The 25,750-nt window shown below is 44.7% G+C and overlaps 1 protein-coding gene and 1 long non-coding RNA gene across 19 annotated transcripts in view; one reads left to right on the forward strand and one right to left on the reverse strand.

The window, feature by feature from the left end:
• LOC112669866 (uncharacterized) overlaps positions 1-5,561 on the reverse strand; it is a 50,632-nt gene extending 45,071 nt beyond the window's left edge. For both annotated transcript variants that reach the window (XR_007406040.1, XR_007406039.1), the window contains exon 1: positions 5,427-5,561. This is a non-coding gene — a long non-coding RNA (uncharacterized LOC112669866). The remainder of the gene's footprint in view (positions 1-5,426) is intronic.
• Positions 1-15,112, forward strand: part of SP140 (SP140 nuclear body protein) — a 68,252-nt gene extending 53,140 nt beyond the window's left edge. For 16 of the 17 annotated variants that reach the window (XM_049101420.1, XM_049101422.1, XM_049101421.1 and 13 more), the window contains 10 exons: positions 101-181; positions 3,479-3,586; positions 5,440-5,582; positions 6,730-6,777; positions 9,719-9,760; positions 12,221-12,336; positions 13,044-13,149; positions 13,455-13,532; positions 13,736-13,879; positions 14,655-15,112. In XM_049101420.1, the coding sequence (XP_048957377.1) occupies positions 101-181; positions 3,479-3,586; positions 5,440-5,582; positions 6,730-6,777; positions 9,719-9,760; positions 12,221-12,336; positions 13,044-13,149; positions 13,455-13,532; positions 13,736-13,879; positions 14,655-14,762 (974 nt within the window). In that variant the 3' untranslated portion in view covers positions 14,763-15,112. The remainder of the gene's footprint in view (positions 1-100; positions 182-3,478; positions 3,587-5,439; positions 5,583-6,729; positions 6,778-9,718; positions 9,761-12,220; positions 12,337-13,043; positions 13,150-13,454; positions 13,533-13,735; positions 13,880-14,654) is intronic. The other variant, XM_049101424.1, reaches the window with a different exon arrangement.
• The last annotated feature ends 10,638 nt before the right edge of the window (positions 15,113-25,750 follow it).

The following is a 25,750-nucleotide window of genomic DNA, read 5'->3' on the forward strand; positions in this document are numbered from 1 at the left end:
GAGGTTCAGAATTGAATATGGTGTGCACTCACTTGCTTTTTGGTCTCTCATGTCAACTGTTATTTTGTCCAACTCAGTATCTCCCCTTGCTTATCCCTAGACAGCAGCAACACTGCTGGCCAGTTGGTCTCCAGGGGGAAAAAGGTGAAAATGCGTCTGCAAGAACTTGCCAAGATCAAGAGTAAGATAAACTTTGTGCCACTTCCACTTGGCCCTGTGGGTCAATATGAATTTTGCTAAGGTTTTGAGGAACATAGATCTTCCTTAATTTTTTACCAGCCAAAGTTACCTGTCAATTTGAGAGCTGCAAAAGCTAAAAAGTAAACTCATTTTGAGCCAGGGTTATAAATTGTTTGCATTTATATCATAGTTTTTATCTGCCCAGAACTTAAAATCCTTTTCTGAGTTTTATCTACTGTTTGTGGAAATTTCTTTACCTTGCACCAATGGTTTATTAAAATGGCCAGATTTGGTAAATTATAAGTAGAAAACAAGTTCATTTCTTCACTGCCCTTTCAAATCTACCTTCTGGATGAGTTTTTCCTGTCTTGGGCTTGCCTCATAGTTTTCCTGTTCCCTTGTCACAAGAGTGTAAGTCTCTCTTCAATAGTTGAGTGTCCTTTCTGGACTAGTGTTAAACCTTCAATATTTTCTCCATTTCAAAGCACCTTTCTTCCTTCAGCCTGAGCAAATCTTGATGTGGACCACCCACAGTGGGGATGTGGCATGGTCAGACTCTTCTCACATTCTCTCTTGCCTCCACCTACACTTAAGAGCTGCTGGTTTGGGACCCTCCAGGATTAGGGAAGGTGGATGAGAGAGGAGAGATAAGAATATGGAAGTGTCTCATTTGACAGATGTAGCTCTGAGATGCCACTGGGAATGGAGGGTTCTTCTTTTCTCCATAAGATGCTTTTGATAACTCCATAGTGTGGTCTGACACCACTGCTCGACTTCCTTGGAGAGAAACGTAGCCATTCTTCTACTGCCTGGATATAAGTGATGAGCTGGCATGACCTGTTCTACCGATATTTTGTATGGTCACATGCGTGGTTTGGTGCATTGCCTTATGTGTGGGGTCCTTGAAATTAGAGTGACCAGCTCACTTTGGTTTGTCCAGGACATTCCCAGTTTTTCCACTGAAAATCCTGCATCCTGGGAAACCCCTTAGTCCTAGGTGCACTGGGACAGTTGGTTACCCTCCTTGGCACTTAGTGAATTGTTCTCAATTATTGAAACTTTTAGTACAATTTTAGTACTTTTAGTACAATTTTTCCAAAACAGGAAAGAATGTAAAATTCTGTCACACTTACTTACTATTAGAAAGCAATTAATATCAAGCATGAAAAATTTTAAAAATAACCTTAAATTATATTCTGACTGCTATATTAGAGTCCATAGTGGGGGATTTGGTGTTATTAAGTGGGTATTAGAAACTGGGGACACAAATATTGGTTAAATCTTGTCTTATTTAGTCACTCTATTTTCAAAGTAAAACATGATGGTGTTGTATTATGAATTAGCTAGGGTTTAAAAAAATATTTTATTTATTTATTCATGAAAGACACACAGAGAGAGGTAGGGACACAGGCAGAGGGAGAAGCAGGCTCCGTGCAGGAAGCCCGACGTGGGACTCGATCCCCGGTCTCCAGGATCACACCCTGGGCTGAAGGTGGCATTAAACCGCTGAGCCACCCAGGCTGCCCTCTTGTTTGTTTCTTTGACTAATTGTGGGACTATAAAAATTAAATATAAGATATCTAATCTAATCTATCTAATTCTTGGTATCTTAAGACTAGGGATTATATTTTTTTCTTTATCCATGAGACAGGCTTTGGGGAAGCTGTATTAAAATGGAAATCTTAGGGATCCCTGGGTGGCGCAGCGGTTTGGCGCCTGCCTTTGGCCCAGGGCGCGATCCTGGAGACCTGGGATCGAATCCCATGTCAGGCTCCCAGGGCATGGAGCCTGCTTCTCCCTCTGCCTATGTCTCTGCCTCTCTCTCTCTCTCTCTCTGTGACTATCATAAATAAATAAAATAAAATAAAAATAAAATAAAAAAAAAAATAAATAAAATGGAAATCTTAGAAAGCACTAATACATGCAATGCAACTGCATGTCTGTGATTGTGATTTTGTTTTTCTTTTTCTTTTTCTTTTCTTTTTTTTTTTAAGGGAAAAGGGAGGCTATTTACTCCTATTTACTTAACTCATAGTGATAGAACCCCATGGAAAAGAGTCTGGCGAAGGGTTAAAGAAGAAAAAGAGAATAACTTTCAATAACTAAACAGCTAATTTCCTGTGCTTTCCTGTTTTCTGTGATTTTAGTAATAAACCCACTTCCCTAATTGCTTTACAGCTTTACTAACTGTTGAGAGATGTGTATAATTTAGGTCATTTTCAAAATATGTCAGGGAGAGAAACAAGATAATCTCACAAACAAGTAACTTGGTAACCAGACCTTATGGGTCCAGGGGCCACTAGAATGATTCTGTCTTCCCTGAACTGATAGCTTTCGAGCTGGAAATTGTTGCCATGTAACCTACATTATTTAGCTAATCGTCCTTTTGCTATGTAGAGAGTCACAAGTTGCACACCACAGGTAGCCTAGAGTGGTTGTCAGTTGTCTTTGTCTTTCTCTACTTTTGATTGTGTGGGCTTGAGCCTGTCACTTGGTCACAGAGCAAGAGAGCAAATTAAGCCAATCATTCTCAGTCCATCACAGTTCTGATGGTCTACCCGGTTCAACACTGGACCATGGATAGCTCCCCTCCTCCCATCATGGCTCTAAAATCTCAGCTGGAAGGGTGGCATCAGCTATACAATCTCCTTGAGTTCATTTAAAGACCTTTCATCCCTACTTCTGTGGAGTCATCCCTACTTCTGTGGAGTCCAGCTACCTCTCCTCATACAGATTATTTTAGAGTTCCCTGAGCTCCTCTTTTAGCTATGGAGAAAGTTGATGTGGGGTGGGGGGATATGAAGCAAAGCAGAGAAGAATAGAAGGCAGACATAATCTCCATGAGGGTACCCCATCATTCATTCCCCTCTCTCTGCTCAGTTAGTCAGATCTCAATTAAGGAGACATAAGTTCAATCTCTCACTTTGCCTGTGGTTACCAACTGCAGTGAAATAGTGTGGCTGGAGATCTCCCTTCAGAATGTGGCAGCTGTTGTGTATTTCATTGTCATATAAGAACCAGCGAGGCTGACTAGATTGGGAGTAAGGAAGTTTTATTGAGGCTTGATTTCTCCATAAAAGCATTCCGTTTTGTGTAGGATTTGAAGGGTAAGAGAGAAGTAGACATTCTGTAGTTATGTATCAAAAATGTCACTTGGAAGAAAGACTCTGACTCTGGAGATTTGTGGAGTAGACTCCCCTAAGCACCTCTATATCTCTATAGGAACAAAATCCACAAGGTTGCAGAGATGCATGTGCATTTGTAAAATGAGGCAGAATGAGGAAATCTTCTCTTTCAGGGTCAAGAAGAAGACGCAAAGGTGATAGGGTGAATTTTCACTCTCAAATACTTCCTGTAACCTGTGGTGAGGTGAAGGGGATGTTATATAAGAAGAAACTGAAACAAGGTGAGTTCCATGGTCTCCTTTGATTTGCAGTATGGAATTACTCATGTGAATTATACAGCATTTAAGGAATTGAAGGAAGGAGGAAGGGATCCCTAAGATGATAGTTTTACATTTTCAGAAATTATACATATTAGGTGCTCACTCCCACATGGAAGTGTCCATGGAGATGCTCAAAGAACCAAAGAAAAGTGAATCAGAAATAAAAGGGAAGAGGCCCTCAGCCTCCACCTTCATATCCTCTTTTCTGTATAGATGATCACCACCTGGGTAGAGTGCTGGATGTGGTGAGAAGACCACAGAATTTAGAATTGGAGAGACTGAGCCCCAGCTGCAACTCTGCCAAGAGGGACTGATTCATCTGACTAGAGAGTGGGACCTTTCTGAGCTTGAAGTTTCTTATCTAGAAAAAGGATGATAATTAAAAACCTGCCTCACAGTTACACTGTGAGGAATTAATTTACTTAATCTATGTAAAATACTTCTACAGTTTAGCTGAGGTATAATCACATATCACACAGTCCACCCCTCAGAGTGTACAATTCAATGTTGAGTTTTGTTTGCCTTTTCCCAGGATTGTTCAGCCATCACCACAATCTAGTCTTAGAATATTTGTTTCTATCCCCCACTAAAGCAAACACCATGTCTATTTGGAGTCTGTAGCGTTCCCAGTTCATCCCCGTGCCCAGCCCTAAGCAGCCACTAATCTATTTTCTGCTTAATAAATTGGCTTATTCTAGGTATTTCACATAAATGAAATTATAAAATGTGCCTTTTTATGACTGGGTTCTTTCACTTAGCATGATATTTTCAAGGTTCATCCATGTAATAGAATATATTAGTGCTTCTTTTTTTTTTTTTTTTTTGCCAAGTAATATATTTCATAGTGTCAATACATCATATACATCATTCATTCATCAGTTTGGGTTGTTTCCACTCTTGGGCTATTATGCATAATTCTGTTTTGAATATTCATGTATGAGTTTTTGTGTGTGTGTGAACAAATATTTTCAATTCTTTTAGTTATATACCCAGGAGTGGAATTGCTGGTTCATATGGTAAATCTATATTTAACTTCCTGAGAAAGCACAAAAATATTTTTCACCATGGCTGCACTATTTTATATTCCCACCAGCAATGTCTGAGGGCCCCAATTTTTCAACCTCCTTGTCAATACTTGTTATTGTCTGATTTTTTTATTATGACCATCCTAGTGGTTATGAAGTGATATCTCGTTGTGGTTTTGATTTATGTTTCTCCAATGACTGAGAAATGCTGTTTAGCATAAGATTATCTTTCATGCATAGCTTAATTTTCCACTGGGTAACATTTCATGATTATTTTTAATGTCAGGTATCCACGATTTCAGGGATGGGGAAAACTCTGCTTAATAATGCTATTACACTGTATAAAAAATGTAATAAAGGCTAGATGTTGGATAATAACCATTCTAAGTTCATTCTCAAGTTGAAGTTCTATCTTCACCTTGCCCCAGGAGCCATTGGAGATTCTGGACCATTCCCTGTCCCCAGCAAATTGAGATCCTCTCATGCTTCAGGTTGACTTGCTTTTCCTTTGTAGATGATTTTGAAATATTTTTAAAAGATTGATTTAATAATTATCACCTTTCTGTTGCACAAAGTTTTAAAGAAATGTTGCCACAAGGCAGAAAATCTCCTTTGAGGGGACTTACAGTCTAGATTTGGGGATTCTAAAGGCTGAAAACAAGAAGCTAGACTCTCCTGCTAAAAATCTTGAGCTCAAATTGGGTGGCTCCAGATGCATTGTGGTGGGAGCCCATCATCTGTGTTCTGAAGACTAAGAAGGCTCAGGCTCAACTTACCTTGTTCTTACAGGAGTCTTGGTGAGATGTATACAGAGTGAGGATGGAAATTGGTTCACCCCCAGGGAATTTGAAGTCAAAGGAGGCCACGCAAGATCAAAGAACTGGAGGATGAGCGTTCGCTGTGGTGGGATGCCCCTACGATGGCTGATAGAGGTATTGCAAGGACTGAAGCAGATGTGACTTTCCTTATGTATGGTCATTATTTGCTCACCAAGTTTTTGTTGAGTTATGACTAAAAACCTGATGCCCCTGAGTTTATCTGCTGACCCAGGGAGAGATGCACCACATTCATAACTTTCCTAATATGTCACACATTGATGTTGTAAAGGGAGCTCTGTGTAGATAGAGGTTGGAGCTTGGAGGAGGGAGAAGCCATTATGACTCAGGTGCATGCAGACTACATCCTGCACTGAAAGAAGACAGTCTACATTCAGACAAATGGAAAGAGGATACTCCAGAGAAAGAATGGCATAAAATCCAGAACCATAGCTAAAGTAGCTCTGTGGGTTGAGGTAGACCAGTTGTGTGTGATAAGGTGTGATCCATCAATTGGGGTTGTTTATGGAGGGATTTAGTATCAGCCTACGGAGTTTAAACTCATAATAGAGACAATGAAAAATCAGTGGTCTTCTGAGTATTCAATGACATATTTAAAACAATATTTTAGATGATCATGAGGGCTTGAAATGATTTTAGTGTCTTTCAGCCCAAAGATATCTATACTCGGCTTGCACTGCTCATCTCAAATGTCTCCCCTCTCTGAATATTCTGAGCACCTGGCCCTGGTCACCCCTTCCATGGTCTCTGTGAGCCCACTACTAAGACCCTTCTTATATTGTTTTATATTTATCTTTCCATGCATTCTCTTTTTCTCTCTAGATACTTCTAGGGGTTGTCTATCTTTGTATGCCCAAAATTGTCCATAATGTCTGATGCCCAGTACACATGGGATAAGTGTGTGTTGATTAAACAGACCTGGTGTGTGGACTTAGCATAAGTGACATTGGTGGGAATAGAAAGGAAGTGGTAAATGTCAAAGAGATTACGAAGGAAAACCTCTCAAAACTTAGGAAAAAATGCACAAGAGAAAAGGAAAAAGCACTTGAAATGCTTGAAATTCTACCATTGATTGAATTCTAGAAGTACAGATGAGGAGAGGGAGATGGTTTCTCATTTAGTCACCCTGGCTTTGAGCTGACAGTGGGACACCCAAGTAGAAATATATGGGGAGAGGCTGGAAATGCCAGACACAAAATAGAAACATAGGCTAGCCACAAACTTGGATCTTTTTATCTTTCAGAAAGAACTTCTACATAATCCTCCAAGAAAATATTTCAGGAAAAGAAAGGTGATTATTATGTCACTTTTTATAAGTTCTTATCAGATAACTGATGTTATATGTACAATTATTTATAGTTCTTAATTGGGTAATTATAATTAAGCTTCCTCCACCCCTCCCTCCCTTTTTGGGGGGCATGTGACTTCGGAGTTGCCACTTTGAACATTATGCCATATAAAAGGCAAGATCTTTGAATGGTAAACCATTTAAGGTAGAGACGATAAGGAACCATCAAAACAGACCTCATATATGTGCTTCAACTGTAGATGCAGATGTTGTAAGGGTGTCAAAGTTGTAGAAGCAAACATGATTATGCAATACATAAAAACACTTCATAATAAGGTGATATAGGGTTGGGGCACCTGAGTGGCTCAGTTGGTTAAACATCTGAGTCTTGATTTCAGTTCAGGTCATGATCTCAGGGCCCTGGGATCAAGCCCCTCATCAGGCTCTCCACTCAGCAGATAGTCTGCTTGTCTCCTTCTCCCTCTGCCTTTTCCCCTGCTTGCTCTCTCTCTCTCTCTCTCAAATGAATAAATAAAACTTAAAAAAAAATAAGGTGATATAGGGTCATCTTCAACTCAAATCCAGATTTTTAAAATCATTGTTACTACTGTCTAACTTTAATGAAATCTTTTTTTTTAATTAATTTTTTTATTGGAGTTCAATTTGCCAACATACAGCATATCACCCAGTGCTCATCCCGTCAAGTGCCCCTGTGTGACAGGCACTGAGGGGGGCACTTTAATGAAATAATGTAGTGATTTCATTAAGTAATTCACGCAACTCCACTCTAGTAGATAGTCTATTCTGAGACATTTATGAAGCCAAACCATTGCATGAGTTAGGCAACAAAAGGTGTATTTTATTTTCTGGTCCATTTCAAAGATGACCCTTTTCATCTTCCATTTAAATGTACACACAGACAGGTTGAATTTTTTTTGGGGGGGTTGGAATTATTTGCCCTTCATGAGGATGGTGCTGTTGGGAAGGAAGTTCTTGGGAGATCTATGTATCATATGGGGGGGGGGGGAGATCTGAAAAATTGTTTACTTTGATGCTACCCTTTCAGCTACATCAGAAGCAGCTGTAAAGACCTCCTTTCTATCTAAGAAAATAATTTCTCCCTCTACGGAAGAAGCCTTTGTAGACAACAAACAAACAGGTTAAGTGCAGTGTAGATTCAAGACAAGGTGATGGATTTTCGAAGATTGGGTATGAATAAGAACTTGAGAAAGAGGGGGAGAAGAGAAGTGTCATTCTTATATATTTAAAGGAGGACTGGCCATCCAAGACATTCATAGACTTCTAAAATAGGCCATGCATAACTGGTTGATGAGACTTCATCTTCCCCTGGGAATGAAATTACCTGATGTTCTGGATCTTTTGAACTCTTAGTCCTTGGGACATTTCATCCACTTGATTTCCTAAAGGGAAACTATTATTTCATCTATTTAGTATCTTAAAGACCAGCATTTGATCATTCCCCAGGTGTGAAGAGTTACTTAGTTAGGAGTGCCTGGCTGACTCGGTAGAGCATGTGACTCTCGATCTCTGGAATGTGAGTTGAAGCCCCGTGTTGGTCATAGAGTTTACTTAAAAAATAAAATAAAAATAAAATTTAAAAAATAGGATAAAAGTTACTCCGTTAGATTACCCTTGTGAGTTGGCAACTTCTTAACAACAGGATCTACCCTTTATCTGTGGGTGTAACACTTTTCAGCAACAAGCCTCAGCTGCCTCTATATTTTGTGTTTCTCCATGAGCTCCCCAAAATGACAGATCTTAAAATCCATTCTTACCCCCATGAGTCCTCTGTGCTTCTCAGAACCTGTTTTGTTGATGGACCCCCTTGGCTTCTGGAAATTTCAGTATCACTCTTGATACCACATGATAGCTTATTGGCTCCTGACAAGGGCCACAGTTGTTGTGTTGTAAAATAATATATTCCTCCTTTATATCCTATGCTAATATTTCTTAAGAGATAGCAAGTAATCTCTTTTCCTAAGCTAAGAATACTCATTTTTTTACTCATTCAACATATAATTTTCAAGCCCACATTAAATGCCCAGTGGCCATTAAAGATTATTGAAACAATATTCCTGACCTCAGAGATTGTTTCAACCTCAAATTCTAACATGGAAGTTTAACTAACGGGTAAGGGTGGGGGATTTTAGGTCACCCCGAGAGATAGGCAATGAGATGATCACTTCTCAGGTCATTATCTCATGGATCACACTTGTCTATGACTACTCTGCCCTGGGCAGGAGATAAAAGCTACATTACAAAGGGAAGGGGGCCAGGTCATTCTACTGAATATGCAAAAGCATTGTAAGTTTAGTGAGTGATAATCAATTACCTCTGAAAAGTCACCTAGCTAATATCTTTTTGGGAGGAGAGAGGAGGGTGACCTCTGGAGGAAAAGCTGCAGGACTGGGGACGTTGGGCACATTTTATTTTGGGGCTGTGCCCTAAGAGGACTGCAAAAGGCAATGGAATTCTCTGGGACATTTCCCCCGATTCCAGAACTCTGGGCTCTGTGATCACTGAGGGCTGTTGGTGATGAGTTCTTAACCTGATTCTCTCATTGAACCTCCTCCTGATGGGATGATACTTTCTAATGTAGAGAAAAATGCCCGAGGAACCTTCAAAGTAAGAGAACCAGTGGAGTTTCTCCAACTCCCATCTGTAGAAACCAGAGCCAGACTCTCTGCATGGCTTCACAAAGGCCTACCTTGGGTCAGAAATTCAGGAAATTAAACTTGCATTGGGCCAAACAGTGGTATTTTGGTCCTTTTTATTCTCCAAGTAGATATATAGGTCCATAAAACCAAGTATGAAATAATGGGTAGACTGTGGCTTGAATTCCTCCACAGATGGCCGTTAAATAAGGGATGGATGCAATCCTTGTATTTAATATTGTCATTCAATCTTTCTCTCTTTTCAACAGACAATACCAAAGGCTCACAACAACACCTTAGTTGACCCTTATGTAAGTACTACACCTCTAACCCGAGAATAATCCAGACCTTCTCCCTCCATGCACTATTTGTGTCATTGCTGTGTTTCCCTGAAATGTGCTCACACTCAATTGGAGCATGTCACTGTGTGTGAGGAGCAGAGAACAGCAGACGCATCACTCACACCAGGAAGGTGGTTCTGGAGCTGATGTTTCTGCATGAAAACATCCTTTGAACAAAACATACTTGTTCAGGGAAACCTTCCTGTTTCCTCATTTCCCCTTGAAAGTGAGTATGGGGGATCCCTGGGTGGCGCAGCGGTTTGACGCCTGCCTTTGGCCCAGGGTGCGATCCTGGAGACCCGGGATCAAATCCCACGTCGGGCTCCCGGTGCATGGAGCCTGCTTCTCCCTCTGCCTATGTCTCTGCCTCTCTCTCTCTCTCTCTCTCTCTCTCTCTGTGTGTGTGTGTGTGTGTGTGTGACTATCATAAATAAATTTTTTAAAAAAGGAGAGAGAAAGTGAGTATGGGAGGCAGAGCTCTAAACCACTAGGGTCTAGAAGCAGGACTTGAAGTGGTAATAGCCAGAGCTGGCCTGCAAACGAGGGGTAAGGAGCAAATTTGAGAGAATGGTATTTTTTTAAAGGGCAATAGGATAAGAAAGGAAAATCCTAAACATCCACTCCAAGGTGTGGGCAGCGCTAAGATCTGCAGAAGAAACAGGCTCAGCCAAGCTGGTGAGTCTGGGGGCCGGATCCTGTTGTGAGTCCTGCAGAGGAATGCATGTAGGGCAAGGTAGGTCCTTAATGGAAGTCAAGTATCCAGTCTTAAGGGAGCCATCAGCATGCTAAGATGGTGAGGACAGAAACCATCACCACACAGTCAATCACATAGCGGTCCCACATGGCTGCCAGCTATAATTATGGTCTATCAAAATTTAGCACTTTCTACACTAAATCATACTTTGATGCCTTTCATTGCATCAAAATAGATATTTGAAGCACAGTTACCTTTGCACAACACGAGGAGGAAGCACTCATAGAGTTTATCAGGCAGTAATACTGACACAGGACATCCACCAGTAGAGGAGTAGTCAGATAGTTTTATGTGAACTTTACCTTCAGAGCAATCCCCCAACAAGATATCCACGTGGATTTTGACCCTTGGCCAACTGAGGAAGTCTTCAGTCTTCTAAACAACTCTTGAATCCGGTGTTTGTGTGGCTTGAGATGGATGCAGACCCTCACCCCTGTTCATAATCTTTCCAGGGGTAGATATTATGCACCAATTCAAAACTGACTAATAATATCCCCATGCCTAATAACTGGATTAAATTTCAATTTGGGTTGATTCAACACTGAATCACCTGAGAATCTTAGAAAACTAACATTGCCTGGATTCCACTCTACAGGATATTCTGATTTAATCAGTCTAGACTACCTACATCTTGGACATTAAGATTGTTTAAAAGTCCCAAGTGATTCTGATACACAAAATTACCCATTTTATGAGTTAAAGAAGAATACCAATGGCTGTGCTCACCCAGACTAATTGACTCAGTATCCCTGGTATTGGGACCAGGACGTTAGTATTTTATACTCTGCCTGGATGATTTTTTTTTTTTTTTGCCCGGATGATTTTAATATGCAGCTGGACTAAGAAACAAAGAGCTGTATCTATTAAAAATATATACATATGTATAGGGAGATTCCTAAACATTGGTTATATTTGTTATTTCTTTGTCCTTCTGGGGAGAGGGATCATTTCTTGGAGATTGATGATAGTAATCTAAGAATGTCTGCACTGATGAGAAGAAAAATGGTCCCACAGCTCCATGCTAGAGCAGTCTCAGCCCCAGTTGGAGGTGTCCTTGAGGATCCCCGGGAATACTGAATGGGAGTATTTGGCTAGACGTTTGTTGGGGTTAACACTTCCTCATACATGGCCATTTTTAAAAACAAAAGAAATAGCCAGAATCCAATTCATCCAATACAATTATTTTCACCTGAAGGCCCAAAACAAGACTCAAAATAATTTATGAGTGTCTTTTCACCTTTTATCCCTTTCCACATTAAGGAGTTTATCCCTTCTTATTAAATTCTCAATATTTCACCTTTCTGTGAGTCTATGTCTCTGTTATGATATAGGCAAGTGCACTTAACACTTTGTTTCGAGACTTTGTTTTTCCTGCAAGGTAATAATATTATTCGGATTCCTATAAAGTCATCTTCTTATTTGCTACTAGTCTTTCTGTATTAGAATCTCTGGTTTTATAGGGAGAACTTTTCTCGTATGATACACAGACCCCTCCTCCTGAGCATCATTGAGGATGGTGATTTCTTCCAAAGTCTCCACTCCATGCTGTTCCTTCATACCTCGGAGAAGTATAGACGTGTCTGTGCAGGTTCACACAAAAGCAGTGAATTCTAGATCCCCATAGCGGTGGCCTGTTAGGGTCTCCCTGGGGATGTGAACATTGTCTTGCCTTTTAGCTGGGAAACTCTGATGAGTGTGAGACGTGCCGGGACGGAGGAGAGCTGTTTTGCTGTGATACTTGTTCGAGATCTTTTCATGAGGACTGTCACATCCCACCTGTGGAAACTGAGAGGTTTGTGAGATGATGTCTCCCCCACTCCAATTAGGAACCCTTCCCCCTGCCATAGGAGCTCCCCCTGTGGAGTTCCTACTTCCGTCCAGGCAGAGAAAGAACAGGGCCAGATGTATGAGGTCCAGCTGTATGATCCAGAGAGCTGGTTAAAGACACTGGCAGCATGAGGGAATGCTGTTCTTTGCTCTTCTCTGGGATGCTGAAGCTGGTAGCTGGGTCCCTTGCCTATATACTGCTACTGTCCCTTCAAGTTTTCCAGCCCAGACCTCTGCTCACAGAGGTGGGGACACCAGTTGTTTGTGTTCTGCACTTTTTCAGGAAAAGCAGTAAACATGGCCTGCTTCGTACATTTTACCACAGGCTCAATGGGCTGATAGAGGCCAGGGTCCCCAAGGGTTAAGACCCATTTTTGACACTTGGGTGTGGTGGGCAGGGCTCTTTGTGCTCCTAGCAGCTCCAGTGAGAAAAAGAGAGCCCATCACTCCCCTGTCACCGCCCTCCACACACCAAGTCCCCTGTTGCCACCCTCAATGGGAGGAGGGTCATGGGCTCAGGCCCTACATGTGCATCTTGGAGGCTCTGGGAGGTGTCTCCTTCATCTCCCAGCTGTGTCCATCGGCCATGCTTGAAAGGAGGCCAGTGGCAGCCCTAGGAACAGGGGTTGTTTCCAGGGGACTTGCCCTTGCTCACTTATGCCCAACCTCTAGGAGCCCGTGGAGCTGCACCTTCTGCAGGATAGAGTCTTTGGGAAGGCAGCAGTGTCACAGGGAGTCTGAGGTCCTTGAGAGGCAGATGCAACCCGAGGAGCAGCTGGTGAGTTGGGTGTCAACCCTAAGTCTTCCTTACCCCTAATATGTGAGAAGACCAACAGACAAGTGTTGAAGGGAAGGGCACCCTGAGGGAGCCCGCTCATCCAAGCCATGTCTCTATCATGCTGAAGTCATCCCAGAACTGGATTGTAAGAAAAACTAAGTTAGTTATTACATGTCTGTTTCCAAGAACCAAACATGTTTGGGGGAACTTCTGGAACACGAGTGTGAGTCATGCCTCTGCCTGGGCATGTGTATGGGCTTAATGTCTCCAAACTTCCTTTAATTCACAGCCTTCTTCTTTTGCAGAAATGTGAGTTCATTCTCTTGAGGGTCTATTGCCATTCAGAGAGCTCCTTTTTTTCGAAGATTCCATATTATTATTATGTAAGTAACAACAACCAGCCGTGATCGCAGGCCACTGTGACATTCCCTGCCCTTCACTCAGGCACCGGGGGGGATTTGTGATCTGAATCCCATGGGAGGGAGAGCATGCCCCACCTTGTATCTCTGCTGGATTTGGGGAAATCCACAGGAGGCGGACATTGAACTATGCCAGTAACTCTCCCATTGATATATTTTTTTACCAGATTAAAGAGGTTTCTCAAAACATAAAGGAACCCATGTGGCTGGACAAAATCAAAAAGAAGCTAAATAAACAGGGTTACCACCAAGTAGAGGGGTTTGTGCGGGACATGCGGCTCATCTTTCACAACCACAGGATGTCTTACAAGGTAAAGGGCTCTCCCTGTTTTTATTTCATTTTCTTTTCTTTGAGTCACTCTGCCTTCATATTCTGGTGCCTGGAAAATTTTACATTTCCTTCACCCTATGACAAGCCCACGCAAGAAAGTGTTCTGGAAGGGAGTGAGTTTTCCAATTCAGGATGTAAGCTCACCATGGCAGAGTAACAGTGAGTCAGAGGAGTTCCTGCAACCAGAACCCCAGGCCCCTGATAGTTCTTTTCCCTGTTCCAAGGCCACAGGTACCCACAGAGAACAGTGGAGTCCCACCTGCTCCAAACCCAAGGAGAGAATTGCATCTTAAAGTTATATCACCCTTCTTATCTTTCCCTAGATAAACTCATTGGAACCTTGTAGAAGCCCCAATTTTGGATTCCTTTGCATGTGAATGGAGCGTGTAGTTTACAGGGGTCACCAGAAAGAGCTAGAAGTGGGGGAAGGAGATGGCTGATTGTAGTTAGATTGGGCTCTTTCCTGGTTGCAAAGAACATAGAAGACTTTTTTAAGTCTCCCTAAAATAAACAACCCAAACCAAACGAGTCAGAGTCCCAAATATAGCAATGATTTCCCATTTCTGTCTACTTAATGAGAAGTAATTGTGCATTTAGGAAATAGCAGTTACTCTTAACTGCATGAATTTTTAAGTGTCACCTGATTAATGTAACTTAGGAGTTTAAGACAAGGTCTTCAACCTTCTTGATTACAAGGTGTCTAATAACACTGACAATGAGGATTGTTATTTTTGTCTTTATGATTTATTTTTCAGTACAATGACTTTGGCCTAATGGGACTTAGACTGGAAGCTGAATTTGAAAGGAAATTCAAGGAAGTGTTTGCTATTGAAGAAACAAATGAGAGCAGTTCACTGGCGTAGTGGAGGCTATTTGTACTCTGGAAAATCCCTTTTTGGGGCAGAATTTTCATCCCCCAGCTGCTGTGAGGATTGGCTGTTGCTGCCAACCCCTCCCCAACATATCACCTTCTACCAATGCCAGCTTCACCTGGAGATTATACCTCTTGGGCCTAGGGGCTGGCCCCTAGTCCCAAGGATGGACCAGCATGTGGTGTGTGATTCATGTTCCTACACTCCCAAGATCAAGCTGGAGCCAGTCTCCAGCTGGGACCACATCCATGCTTGGCTTTTCCCACCACACGATCCTGCTTCTCTCATCCCTCTTCTCTTGAAAAAATTCTCATAATAAATCACTTACTTAAGAGACTTTATCTCAGGCTCTGCTTCCAAGGAACCCAACTTCAGGTAATGGTCCTAGCAAGCAGGCCTTAAGAATGCAGTTCTGATGTTGGATCATTGCCTAGCCAGATGGTGACAAACAGAATGCTGAGAGTCCCTGTGGTGTTATAACAGTGCCATTGCCAAAACTTTCACCTGTAGGGAACTGGCCAAGCTATAGGGCAAGAGGCCTACCAGCTGATATGACTGCCTGACATTTACAAAAGGAGAAATAGTAACTATAAGAACTGTGGATTTTGATGGCAATTGCTAAGTGTCACTAATATGTTTAAAAGATTAAATGACAGGCTTAAGACTATTAATCACCACCTAAACATAGAGATCCTCATACCTGCGACTGGAAAACAGACAGCAAGGAAGGCCTGGCCTGAATTTTAAGGATGACAGAACATCAGAGAAGATGGAATTCTAAGCTCAAAAAGGTCTCTTATTCCAAAGTTAGGGCATTGAAGGGATTAAAGCCCTGAAACTCAGAAAGAGGCTCTCTAGGTAGATGTACATGAGAACTCTGAACTCCAGATCCCCCTGAATCCACTGGGCCTGCAGAAAAGGACTCCTTCCCCTTATTTGGAGGCAGACTCTAGCACCTCACTTCTTGCCTGAATAGAAACTATGCCAAGTAGCCTCAGCATGCCCTGACTAAGAATGTCCTATGTGGGTCGGCTAGGTGAAGAGAGGGTTTTTAGTCCAATGGCACTGTAGGACTGGCTAACGTGTATGAGCAGGTGCTAGGGGATTATGTCTGGAAGTAGATCCTAAATGAAGAAAGGGGAATGTGAAATGGAAGAGGAGAATTGTTGATAAGGGTGCACTCTCCTGTGCCATAGAACTTAGTTAGCTTGACAAGGGCCAAAGGTGATGGTTCTGATATGTTTCTGGGTGGCTTTTAGAGGCTTGCTAGGAGCCAGGGTACACACTAGACAACCAGAAGAGATACTGGACACATTGGTTCAGATTATGAAAAAGGGGAATCTAAAAACCTAGTGAACTGGACATGGCTCTACTCTCTATAGCTGGAAAACCCATCCTTCAGATGACTGTTCCTAGGAGGCTTCAGAGATGCTAACTTAACATGGTGATAAAGAACACACTGCTAAGAGGGCAAGATGACGTAACTTATGGAATGGGCAGCAAGATTAAAATGACAGCCAGATGTCTCTAGAGACAGGTAATAGGACATGGTGTTCTTATAGGTAAGACAGATGGGCAGCCAACAAGGATATCGCTTCATATATACCCTCAAAAGTGATTAAAAATAAATGATCTGATAGCTGAGTTCAGCTGCCCCAATGAAAAACCAAAATCATTTGCCCAGTTTCCAGTCAATTCTTGGACCTAAAACCTGCTGATAGAAATGAGGGCAGGTCTCATAAAAAGAATGCAAGTGTACCTATAGTGATTTCCTCAGCTCTTCACCAAAAAGACCAATGGTCTTCTATTCTAAAACCATATGTCAGAGAAAGGAAAATACATACATCTGTCAAAGATTGTTGAATACAGCATCTTATTTGATGTTACTCTAGGGATGCAAAACACTATCATGGTCCTTGTTTGAGTGGAGAGTATGGAAGTCAGGAAATATCCATGTTACAATGGGTCCACCCAATCCTGGAAGCCACCCAGCCCCAGTTCCTAACTGGGACACACATGACAGTTGGATGAAGTAGTTCATTAACCTATAAAATATTCTGTGAAATAATAATGACTGTTTTAAGAAGAGCCAGCAGAAAGCCATGAAACTGAAATTTCCCATGGTGAAATAGTCAAAAGCAATATCATATTCCTGGGCTGGGAAATGATTGAGATTAGTGTCACCTGTAAAGACTTCAAGGCTTGTACAGTGGTTGTACCCTCATTACCCTTCCATTTGGTCTGACCTCTGCCAAAACTATTTGGTTCAAGGCTACTAGAAATGTAATCAAGGGGCACCTGGGTGGCCCAGTCAGTTAAGCATCTGACTCTTGATTTTGGCTTGGGTCATGATCTCAGGGCCATGGGATCCAGCCCCAAGTTGGGCTCTGTGCTCAGCATGGAGTCTGCTTGTACTTCTCTCTCCCTCTGCCCCTCTCTGCCTGCTGGCACACACACACACACACACACACACACACACAGTCAATCTCTAAAAAGAAAAAAGAAAAATGGAAAAGAGATGTAATTAAGTAGTAGCACCAATTACAGCTGCTGTACAAGATATGGTATCCTCTTTAGAGAAGAGTAGTGTGGCCTACGGTATATGCTATGCAACTGTTAATATGGAAAATGTGCTTTTAAAATATCCAGTAGGAAATAAGATAAGACGTAGTTCATGGTCACATGAACTTGACAGCAGTACACATTTAGTCTTGCCCCAGGACTGTGTGAATTCTGTTACAACATAGCCTGAAGGAACCTGTCTGCCTGGTCACTACAATGCAGTACATTAGTCCATTGTATCAATGACTGTATTCATCAGGGCTCTCCTGAGAAACAGAACCAATTGTTCTGGAAGCAGAACCATATATTTATGGGCATTGGGATTTATTATGCAGAATTGGCTTATACCATTATGGATGCAGAGCATCTCCATGATATGCAATCGGCAAGCAAGAGACCCAGTAAAGATGAGGTGTAATTCCAGCCCAAGTCTGAAGGCCCAAGAACCAGAGGAACAGATGGTGTAAATCCCAGTTCAAGAGAGTAGGAAATCCAAGAAAAAAAGTAAAGTAAACCCAAGCTCAACTAAGCAGGCAGGAAGAGAATGAATTTCCCTCTCTCCTCTTTTTGTTCTACCCAAGTCTGTAACAGTGTGGCTCGTGCCCACCTGCATGGGGAGGCCAATGTACTTTACTCAGTCCACTGATTAAAATGCTGAACTTATCCAGAAACATCCTCAATGACATGCCCAGAAATAATGTTTAAACAGGGCACCCCATGGTCCAGTTAAGTTGACGCATAAAAGTAACCATCATGGTGACAGTTTGTTAATTAGATCTGAGGAGCAGGAAGTGTTGAGTGTTCTGAAAGCCTCATTGAGTCACACATTTTCCAGATGGTGAGAGATAAGCCCTACCCAGAATTCAGATACATGCCATTTAGGTAAGTTTTTAGGGGTTCAATGGTCAGAGGCGTATCAGGATATCCTCTCCAAAGCTCAAGCTATTATATCTTTCTTCTTCTTCTTCTTCTCCTTCTTCTTCTCCTTCTTCTTCTCCTTCTTCTCCTCTCCTCCTCCTCCTCCCCCTCCTCCTCCTCCTCCTCCTCCTTCTTCTTCTTCTTCTTCTTCTTCTTCTTCTTCTTCTTTTTATCTTGCATCTTCTACTACAAACAAGCCCAATGCTTGGTAGTCCTCTCCAAGTCAGGAGAATAATCATGGTTGCCAATTTGATGAAAATTATCCAAGGTTTTGTAATAGGGTGGGGTAGGGAGAGGGAGGACAAGCTGGGAGGGAGGCAGTGGTTATACCATCTTAATAATAAAATGTGTTCTAATCAATATTTTCACTTAATACTATATAATGAGTGCTGTTACATGTCGGGAAATAGGATTATATATCATTCCTACTGTAGCTTTTATTTTTCATTAAGCCTCAATTGCAGTTGGCTCATGTTGGTTATTCTTGGTGCTGTGAACGGGTGCTAACTTGTAATGAGAGACCGCAGAGCCTAGTGTTTGAGAGCTCAGACTGTGTTCTGGAAGCCAGCCGGGGAGGTGGAATCTGAGCCCCTCACCAGTGGCTTTGCGTCCCTGGGCATGTTACTTACCTCCTCTAGGTACTAATTCTATCTGTAAAATGGAGAAACTAGCACAGAGTTCACTAGATCATGAGCATTAATGAGTTAATATTTGCTGTGCTCCTCAGAAGTACCTGAAAATAGTAAGTAAATAGAACCCACAAACATCCTTGTATCAGTTAGGGCTCTTTGCCAGCCAGACTAGCTTTACCTAGGTTAAACAAAGACACTCTTTGCACAGACACCCAGGGACTCATGAAAGGGCAGGAAGGCTAGGCACAGAGCCTGCAAATGGCCCCAGAAGCAGGGCAAGCAACAGAGCAGCTCCAGGAACTGAGCACCAGAACCAACTCAGCCATCTTGTCAAGGAGCCACCCCAGAATGAATGTTTTCCATTTATTTAAAAAAAAAAAAAAAAAAAAAAAAAAGACTCTTTGGTAACTTCTCTAGAAAGTCCAACTCCCCGAAGCATCTGGCTGGTCTGGCTTCTTGCTGGGCTAGGGGAGGGGGTGCCCAACATTGAGCAGCTCCTGTGCACAAAGGGGAGATATCGTCTACCCAGAGGATACTTGGTGCTGTTAGGAAAGCAGGGGAAGAGGCTGGGTGACCAAGGAAATGAAGTCTGACCCATGGACTCTCCACAGTGGCCCTGGTGTCTAACAGAGGGTGGGGCAGCACCATGCCAGTCAGGGGGGCCCAGGTCCCAGAACCTAATGGAGCAGGTTGATCGAGGTCCCACTGCCCTGCGCTGCGTGGGACCTCCTGCTTGAAGAGAAGGTGTCTACTCAACACCCCTCCCCTCAACCAGACAGCCAGAGCACTAAGCCTGTCACCCTGTCCGTCCGGTTTACCTGGACTCAGTTGTGGGCTGTTGGCTGATATGCTGGGGAGCTCCACCGTGACCTCACAGCGGGTCTCATGCCTGTGTCCCTGTGTCCCTGGGAGCTGCAGGAAGACCTGCTTGCTCCTGAGGTCCTGAGGCTCTTGAGAAGGACCCCTCAGCCTGAGCCTCCCAGGGCAGCTCCGCTGGGCTCACCCCCTGCTCCGCTGTGCTGAGAGGAGACAGGGGGGTTCTCCAGCACTCTCTATGTGAACCAGGTGAGGAGGCTTCACAGGGCCCGAGATTAGGGCCCAGGGACTGACCCACCTGGCTGGGTTTCCTATCAGGCCAAATGCTCACTCATACACACCCTGCTGGGGGCTCTTTCTTTCCTAGTGTGTGCATGGGGAATTCGTTCAGCAGGCAAGCAGAGGGAGGGCTGGGACCCCAATTCCATGGAAAGACAAGGCTACATAAGTAGGTCTTTTGAAACAAAAACAAGCTTCCTCCCTTAACAAAGAAAAAATAGTCTTAGGCTTCTAGGCAACAATATACATGTCTTATCTGCATAGGTTTGTGAGTATTAACTCCAACAGAAATTCTAGAATAATCCATGTTTGTCCCCCAGGCATATTATTTGCTCTGTCATTTTGTTTACTGAACAAGCCCACCCTGAGTAGGTGAGCATTTGTGTTCCCGTGGGCGCAGACGTACACAGTGTGCATGGTTCTGGCTGCATCTCATCTGACAAAGGGGTGTTTGCTGTTTGATGCACACTAGCATCTCTCTCCTTTGGGTGGGCAGGGGGCAAGGGGCATCTCCAGAAGCAGGGCTGGTCTGCTGCTTAGGACTGAGGATGGGGAGCTCTGCTTTAGACCTGCAGGCATGAGCTCCTACCCAACCAGCCACTTACAGAAAATAACTAGAAACTTTGAACAAAAGTCAAAGAACAATTGCCTGAGGCCTCTGAAAAGTAAACCAAAGCAGGCTGACTTTGGAGGGAAGACAAAACTCAAGAGGAAACAGCTGATGTAAGACGTTTACTGTTTATTACGACCTGGCCCTGAGAGGAGGGCATGCCAGTCTTGCATGGAGTGACCAAAACTTTGGTAGAAAGCCTACCTTCCCTCTGGTCAGCAAAGCCAGGGAAGCAGCCCAGGGCCACTAAGCTTTCTGGGTAGCGAGGGGGAAATGCTAGAAAGGAGAAAGTCACAGAGAGGAACCTCTAGTTCTGTGTCTAAACCCTCCCCCAAATTGCTGGCTGATGCCTGGCACTAAGTGAAAGCAGTCTGAACTGGTCTGAGCTGTGCCCGAGGAGGCAGGGTGTGAAGTCTGAGCCTGGCCGTGTGAATGACCCGCTAAGACAAGTTAGGCATGTTCTGATTCCGCAAGAGGTGCCAACTAGCTGCCTATTTAGTAAACCTAGACCCAGCCTGGACTGTGCCGAACAATAATCAGATACTTTTCCAACCTTCAGCTGGCACTGCTGCTCAGATCCACAGGTCTGAGATTTTTCATCTGACCTGAAACCACTTATTCCTACATTCCATCAAATCTAGGACTCTTCTCTCCCAAAATGTATTAGATCTTCAGCCACATTCTACCAGAACTGTTGGGAGGTAGGGAGGACCATGCTCCATCCCACGCCCTCTGAGGGCCCGTCCACAGCTGCCTGTGTTTGGATGGGAAGGAAGATGCAGGCCCCCAGCCTTGAGGTCTCAGGAACACAGGTCCTAGCTATGAAATGGCCCCAGCTTCTGGCTTGTCTGGTGTCTGTGACCACTTCCCAGGGGCTCGGAGAACAGTGATGGAGCCTGTGGCAGATGCACTCTGCACACCCTTAGACATGCCTGCTCTTAGAAGTTTTTGCAAAATCTTGTGTCACTGCCTGTGGCCTCAAGTGTCATATAGGAGATGGCCAAGGCCTTGACTTTGCGTCTACTCAGGAAATACAAGATAGCCCCTGGGTTCCTACACTGTATCTTTGTCTGATGGCAAGTGGTAAACCCAGACCCGCCCTGCTCAAGCACCCTTGAAGGCGAAGACACAATTTCCAATACTGGGCTCTTGCAGGCACGGCTCATGGAAACCATCGTTGTCCTCACAACTTAGCCTGGGATCTAGGTTCTTAGATATACATGAGGCCCTCATTCACCCTGGCTCCACATTCAGGAGGCTGAAATCCCCCAACCCCCCGAATTATTCATGGAAGGGAGTGCCATAGACTATTGATAGAATGCCTGGAAAAGGCAGAGGGGTCTCCTTTCTCTACAGAGGGGAGGGTGTCACCTACTAGACTTAGCCCACTGGCCATTCTCAAAAGGCGGGAGAAGTTGCAGAAAGGCCATCCGACCTTCAGAGAATGTTCCCTGTATTCCTTTTATGCCCCAGGATAAGGGACCAGAGTCAAATGAGAGAGGCGAATTTTCAACATCAGTGTCATTGTCTTTGAGGCATGACAACTATGCTGGTTGTGGTCTTGCCCAGAAACCACTGTACCAGGAGACCCCAGAGGGCACTTGCTCCTGAAACAACGTGGCAGTTTTGCAACCTACCTGCTCCTGACAAACCTCGGTCAAAGGTGAGACATATGATGGCCAGCAGGGCCTGGTGGAGAGCTTCAAGGCCTATGTGTTCCCGGGGCCACTTTAGGACCTGGCCAGCCCCACGTGGTCCTTGTGTACTAGTGTGCTGGATCCTCTGGGGTTTCCTAAGCCCAGTACACATGCCCCAGGCAGGGGAAAAGCACAGGACGTGGTCCTGGGGGAGAACTCACTAGATTCTAGTGGGGTTTCCCCTGGGGGACCATGAACCTGATGGTTGGCCAGGCCAACGTCACCTGCTGTGAGGGACTTTCTCAGCTCTGGGCACAGGTGCCCTGGGAGTGCCCAAGGTCTCCCTGGGCCACGACGGCTTCTAGCTAGGGCTCCTGATGGTAAGGCGGGCTCCCTTCCCCTTCCCTCCCTTCCAGATGATGGTCAGCAGGTAGGCACTAGACTTTTCTGTCCAGGCCACCAGCTTGTTTGCGTGTGCGCGAACTGCCAAGGTTCAGCCTTATCTCAGAACCCGATGCTTTCGTGTAGAAAGAAATCAGGGCCCTGCTACTGCTCATTTCAGGGGTTAAATAGTTACAAGAAGGATTTTCGGTTTCATCGCCGGGACACCTGCACCCCGATGTTTATAGCAGCAATGGCCACGATAGCCAAACTGTGGAAGGAGCCTCGGTGTCCAACGAAAGATGAATGGATAAAGAAGATGTGGTTTATGTATACAATGGAATATTCCTCAGCCATTAGAAACGACAAATACCCACCATTTGCTTTGACGTGGATGGAACTGGAGGGTATTATGCTGAGTGAAGTAAGTCAGTCGGAGAAGGACAAATATTATATGTTCTCATTCATTTGGGGAATATAAATAATAGTGAAAGGGAATATAAGGGAAGGGAGAAGAAATGTGTGGGAAATAGCAGAAAGGGAGACAGAACGTAAAGACTGCTAACTCTGGGAAACGAACTAGGGGTGGTAGAAGGGGAGGAGGGCGGGGGGTGGGAGTGAATGGGTGACGGGCACTGGGGGTTATTCTGTATGTTAGTAAATTGAACACCAATAAAAATAAATAAATTAATTAATTAAAAAAAAAAAAGGATTTTCGGTTTCAGTTTCTCGAAGGCCACAGAAGCCAGCTCTAGGGAGGCTGTAATACCAAGCACGATCACAAGAGGGGAGTGCAGACCTTTAGAAAGTGGCCCCGACGCCTTTCTCTAGAGGCCTGGTGGTTCTCAGTGTCACTCCCCACAACCCCCACCCCTTAACCATTTCCTCCTCAGATGCTCTTCCAAGCTCTCTGAGGATTCACTCCCTTCCCTAGAGAAATCTTCCCACCTGCACCCCCAGCAATCCCCGTGGCTTGGTCCAGATTTTGCTGCTGCGGGGAGTCCAAGGTTTGGCCACCACCTGCCTAGTCCCTGAGGTTCTGCTTCGTGGGAGAAGAGGCTCCGCCCCCAGGTAGCCCCTCAACACTGAAATATTGCCACCAAATGACCACCGGATCCACAGGGGCTAACTATTATGACCATGCAATTGCAAGGGGGGGTTGGCTCCCAGCCTCTTTCCCCATCTGGGGCACAGGCAGACGAGAACTCGTGGAAAGAACATGTACCCATGTGCTGGGCCCAAGTCAGGGAGTTACTGGGCCCCTCTGAAGGGCATCCCTCTCCCTCACCTGAGTACCAAACCAGCAGACAGATAGGTATAAAAGTGAAACAGAAGTGGTTCAAAATACCAGGTCTTTTCCTGAAAAACAGACATTGGGCATCAAAGCTTAGTGTGTAGCAAAAAAAAAAAGAGGGGGGGATCCCTAAACCAAAACCAAACCCCTAAATTGGGCTTATCTACACAGCCTCAGGGTGCTCCAATCAATCACACACAACCCCAGCCTCCCACAGCTCCCCAAGCTCCTGTCCCTGTGCACCTGACCTTGGAAAAGCCTACAGAGCCCTGGCCTCTCCAGGTGTGATGAACCCAGGGAGACCGAGACAAGGGGCAGACCCAGCCCTTCCACTAAAGAGTCTCCCCAGAAAGGAGGGAAGGGCAGGTGGTCCAGGTGAGCCCCACTGATGGATGTCCCCTCCTGGGACACTGGAGCAGGGCCTGAGTATTCCCACTTAGGTGCCAGGCACCAGCTTTCCCTGTTTCTCTTTCTTTCTTTCTTCTTTCTTTTTTAAAAAGATTTATTTTAAATAATACCTTTAAATCTTTTCTTTTAAAAAGATATTTATTCATGAGAGACACACAGAGAGGCAGAGACATAGGCAGAGGGAGAAGCAGGCTCCCTGCAGCCCTGCAGGACCCTGAGCTAAAGGCAGATGCTCAACCCCTGAGCCACCCAAGCGTCCCTCCCCTTCCATTTCTACATCCACAGAGGTGCCAAGGCTCTTGATCCCCCTGCCCCAGTGGCCACTGTTGCTGCTCAGCTGCTGCTTCTTCTTGCCCTTGAGTTCCAGGGACAAACCTCTGGTCCCCACAGGGGTCTCCCAGATTGAAGACAGCCCCACTATGAAAGTCTGATCAGAAGCAGCTCCTGGGGACACTCACAGAGCCCGTCCCCTTGGTGGGTCCTTTGCCTGGTGGTCCCTCCTCAGCGTGGCCTCTCCCACCTCCAGGCCTCCAGGTCCAGCACTTGGGCTCCTTCCAGGACAGGGACAATGGACCCTGGTGTTACTACTATTCCTTGAAGCTGCAAGAACTGCCCCAGGTGCTTCCTTGTTTCCTGCAAATCAGGCCAGTGGAATTTTCAGGAGTTCCATCTACTTCTCAGGCTGGTTCTTTCTCTTTGCTAAGCCGGTGGGCCTGGCATTTTCTGGATCACAGAAACTTCGCTTTCTTCAAGAGACCTCCAGATTCCTCAGGAACCACAGCAGCTTCTGCAGAGGTGGGGCTCGCCCAGCTTCCTCTGGCCCCATAGGAATGGCTCCAACCCTCCTTCAGGCCAGGAGCAGCCAAAGGTGGCACGGCCAACCCCACGAGGGCCACCCGCGGGTGCCCCCACCCCGCCAGCTGCCTATCTCAGCAACCCTATGCAGACCCACTGAAGAGCTGGCACGTTTATGACAACATCTGGCACGGTGGTGGCCTGGCTCAGGCTGCTGCCCAGGGACAGAGAAGGAGAGAGGCAGGGGACACTAGAAAAGGCTGGTGTCATCTGTGTCGGGCCTTGTCTGGGCCACATATCCCATGGAGGCCCAACAGTGGCTCAGCTTACTAGTCCTTCTAGTCATGAGAGGGAGGGAGAGAGGGGCAGAGAGACCCGCGCCCCATGGGTAAGGATGTCCTTATCAGCATCCTGGAATCCTCGCCAGGCTGATGTTGGCGCCTTTGTGGGGAAAGACAGGATATCTAAGGAAAGAGGGTGGAAACCTCCTTCCCCTGCAGTTTCAAGTGTAATTGAGTCAAGCTTTGTGGAATGAGCACTCGGAATCCCAGTGAGAAATCCATGGACAGACAGGACTCGGAGGCAGAGGTCACCCTCCCCACTGGGCTCACCTGCCCATTTGCTTCCCGGTCTTCTCAGTTCCAGCC

Source organism: Canis lupus, chromosome 25 (genome assembly GCF_003254725.2).
Source record: "Canis lupus dingo isolate Sandy chromosome 25, ASM325472v2, whole genome shotgun sequence".
Lineage (NCBI taxonomy): Eukaryota > Metazoa > Chordata > Mammalia > Carnivora > Canidae > Canis > Canis lupus.